General features: G+C 48.8%; 1 protein-coding gene across 1 annotated transcript; it reads left to right on the plus strand.

Moving 5' to 3' along the window:
* Nucleotides 1–505: 505 nt before the first annotated feature.
* LOC133902915 (uncharacterized) lies at nt 506–3,427 on the plus strand. Its single transcript, XM_062344239.1, has one exon. It carries the CDS (start codon nt 578–580, stop codon nt 3,176–3,178), a length of 2,601 nt encoding a protein of 866 aa, XP_062200223.1. The 5' UTR covers nt 506–577; the 3' UTR covers nt 3,179–3,427.
* Nucleotides 3,428–3,892: the final 465 nt, after the last annotated feature.

The following is a 3,892-nucleotide window of genomic DNA, read 5'->3' on the forward strand; positions in this document are numbered from 1 at the left end:
GATGTGCCATTCTTGATAGTGGCAAAAGGTTAAATATCCCCGTGAGCAAAAGAGGTTGAGGCGGCATCACGACTCATGATTCAGCAATGGGGAAGAGTTCTTGACCTGCCTAGGGTGCCTTTTTCTCATGGAAAGGAAAGGTATCGGGCCACAAAATCCCATCATGTGAGACACAAAATCTAATGAGAAAATAGCTAACATACACATACGCAAAAGCCCTTTCGTGAAAAAAATTATATGTAGTGGTGCTGCAGATACCTTTGCAATATCATCTAAATAGTCGTGCATCTACCTCTAATATAGATCTCAAAATAATACATCTTATTTAAATAGAAAATTATACTATATACTTATTACTTAGCATATATAATTAGTGTTATTTTTTTTTTCTTTGGGTAGCAGAACCAACTCTGACGGACTCGTTAGTCGTGACCACCCTTGACTTGACTTGACCCTAACCTGCGGAGCCCACCCAAAGCCCTCCAAATCTCCCCGCCTCCCTCCCCTCCCGCCCCCACGCGCCGGCGGCGGCACGGCAGGCAAACCAACGACCACCACGGTTGGCCGCACCCTTGAAATGTATGCCTCCGCCGTCCGCCGCCTCCACTGCCGCGGTGAGCACGATCCCAAGCCCCCCGCATTCCTCCCCCTTCCCCTCCTCCCACGAGACCCAACCCCCCCGCCGCCGCTCCCCTCTTCCCCGCCGCACCCCATCCCGCCGCTCTCCTTCCGCCACCTCTCCCCCTGCCCACGCTGGTGCGCCTGGGTGGCCACCGCACTCCGGGACCTCGCCTTCGCGCCCGTCCTCGCCTCGGCCGCCATCTCCGATGCCGTCGCCGCCTCCACCGCCACCGTCGCCCCCGACCGCCCCGCCCTCTCCGCGCTGCTCTCGCTCTGGGACCCGGCTACGCACGCCTTCCGCCTCCCCGCGGGCCCCGCCACCTTCACCCTCGAGGACGCGCTCGTCCTCGCCGGTCTGCCCCCCTCTGGCGCGCCGCTGGATCGGCCCCTCACCCCCGACGAGGAGGACCTCCGCATCCGCCTCGTCATCGAGAAGGAGAAGATCATGGAACTCCACCCCTGCGCCCGCGCCGCGCGCCGCGTGTCGGCGGAGGTGTGGCTCGAGTGGTTCGACGGCAGCGGCATCCGCCCCGGCGAGGACGACGAGCTGCGGCGGCTTGGGTTCTTCGCCTACTGGCTGGCGTTCTTTGTTACGCCATGGCTGCGAGCGAGGAGCGTCGAGCTGCCGGAGCGCGTGTTCGCACTTGCCGCGAGGCTTAGTCTTGGCGAGCGCATTGCCCTTGGCCCAGCCATGGTGGCAAATCTTTATGCGGATATGGACAAGATTGTTACCTTTGCAGTGGCTGATAGAGTAAGTGGCCGCATAGACGTGCGGGCGCCGCTCTGGCTGCTGCAGGTGTGGATGTGGGAGCGCTACAAGCGGCTGCGCCCGCCGCAGCTGAAGGCGCCACAGTTCCCCATATCAAGTGTCCGGGTATTGCATTGGAGCCAAAGGAAGAGGACGAGCACACCTGAGGAGGCTCTACAGGTTTTGCTGGATGAAGCATGCTTCGATTGGAGGCCCTACCTGTACAACTCCCTGAACTGGATGGAACCCAAGTGGTTCAACGTGGATTCCATTTTGGTGAGCTGTAGAGGTGAAGATAAGCCGGAGTGGTTGGTTGACTACATTGCAATTATCAGACAAACAGTGTTGACTGGGTGGTACGGTGATAACATGGATAATTCTGTATTGTACAATCCGCACCTTGTTGCGAGGCAGTTTGGTTATGATCAGGCTGTTCCTGTGTCTATCATCCATGAGTTTGAATCCGAGGGTATCGAGTTCTGGATACCTAGTATTGGTAGACATGGGATGGCTAGTGATGATTATGTTGCATGGTGCAGTGGGCGGTTTCACAGGCATCAGGACACCGATCGATATGGTTGCTTGGTGATACCAAACCTTGAAATTAGGGCTACTTCGCTGCAATTGAATGCAAATAAGAAAAGTTCAGTAGAGGCAGCACTTGCTCAGTTTAGAGAAGTCACCGCGCAGGAGGACATCAGTTATATTGGTGAAGAGCAGCTAGCACAAGTGGGTAATGGAATACAGGAGAACAAAGCAAAGGTGATTGTCCTGGGCCTTGGTGCTTGTGATAAGGACTACAATGCTGCTGCGGTGAAATGGAATAAAGAGAAGAAAAAAAGACGAGATAAATTTGCTGAAGATGGAGGTAGTAGGAAGACCAAAAGCAATGTCAGTAATAAGATCAAGAAGAGTTCATTGCAGTTAGAAGCACAGAAATACTCTGTATTCCAAGAAGATCTTAATTCTGACTCTATGAAATGTGATGAATTGGCAGAACGTTGCAGTGATGATGAATGTATCGTTCTTGAACAGCATGATAAGAAATGTGAAACAATAAATCTGGATGATGATGAGGAACAGAGTGCCCTTGATCTTGAATATCATCATAGGCAACTCGTCGTGGAGCTCGAAGAGTTCGTGCGCTCTGGCCTCCTCTCTCAATGGGAGGAAAGCTCCGATGAAGATGAAGGAAGTGGAAGAAAGCAAGAGACCCTTAAGAACAGCAACATTGACCCTTATGCTGAAGCAGCCATGAGGGAGTACCCTCTGTTCTTTGATTTCATTCCCCAGAAACCACACTACAGAGGGTTAGTGAACAACGATGAAGCTCTAGGAGATCTAGCCTACAGTGGACTATGGTTTCTGTTAGTAGGTTTGGCTAAGGAGGTGCTCAAGACAACATGTGATACGGATGCTTCTGACATTGCATATTTGATGAGAAAAGCTCAGCATTTGGAGCAGCTGGGTTTCAATGTGAAGCATCTTATTGCCCGCTTGAAGGAGCCACAGATCCGACATAAGAGGCTTCAAGATTCTAGGGCAAGGCTTGAGGATGCCCAGAAGAAAGAACAGGAAGCTAAGGGCGTTCAATCACTGTCAAGTCATCTGAGTAAACTGAAAAACAACATACGAACGATGGAGAGGCATTTGGATGAAAACAAACAAGCTTTTGTTTCATCTGTGCCTAATAAATTAAATGAAGGAATAGATCTAGTTAGTTTGGAGAAGGAAGTAGAAGCTGCTGAAAAATATTGTCAGGCGATGAAGGATGAAGTAGCTGCAATGAGAATGAACACAGATATTTGACAGTGGGGTTATAGATTACTTCGGAGTTCACTGTCTTAAATTACTCAAATGCTCTCTTCCTGATATAGAACTTGCTTGCTAACTATTTTGTATGAACCAAGCAGGCTTACCAATAGAATGTAGATCTCCTACTTTCCAGAGAAGGGTGCCATGACTAATTTTTTTAATCGTCCTTCAAATGCATATATTCAGTTAGGTTTTGTTATCATCTTGTCGTTTATAACTAAGTTGGGTGATGGGCAGGTAATATTAGTAAAAGGCCCAAAGGGGTTGAACATTGATATAGAATACATGTTTTCTTGCACTCACAAAATATCATCCTATCTGACTAAATGAGGATTCCTATTAGTAAAATTTAATCAAGAATCTAAAATGTAAACTCTTAATGTCATGTAACCAAAACTCTTCGCAGTAGGTGTTCTTCTGTTGTTCAGCGGATTCAGTGGACTGAAGATATAATGTGTAAGGTACATGTTACAGGTCCTGAAGCAAATTGTGCTGCTTATCTGCCTCAAGATATATACAGTTTGGATGATGCTAAATTATCTTATTAAAAGATGAACAATAGTGTGATGTGATTTATCTCTTCCTGGAGATTTTCCTTCAGTCTGTGCGTTATGCTCTCTCAAATTTAGTTTAATGCTGTCCTGTCCAGTAGCTTTCCATTTGGTTCAATTTCCCCCTCCTAGTGCCACCTTATATACATTTGGGTCT

The sequence above is a fragment of the Phragmites australis genome, chromosome 21 (genome assembly GCF_958298935.1).
Source record: "Phragmites australis chromosome 21, lpPhrAust1.1, whole genome shotgun sequence".
NCBI lineage: Eukaryota > Viridiplantae > Streptophyta > Magnoliopsida > Poales > Poaceae > Phragmites > Phragmites australis.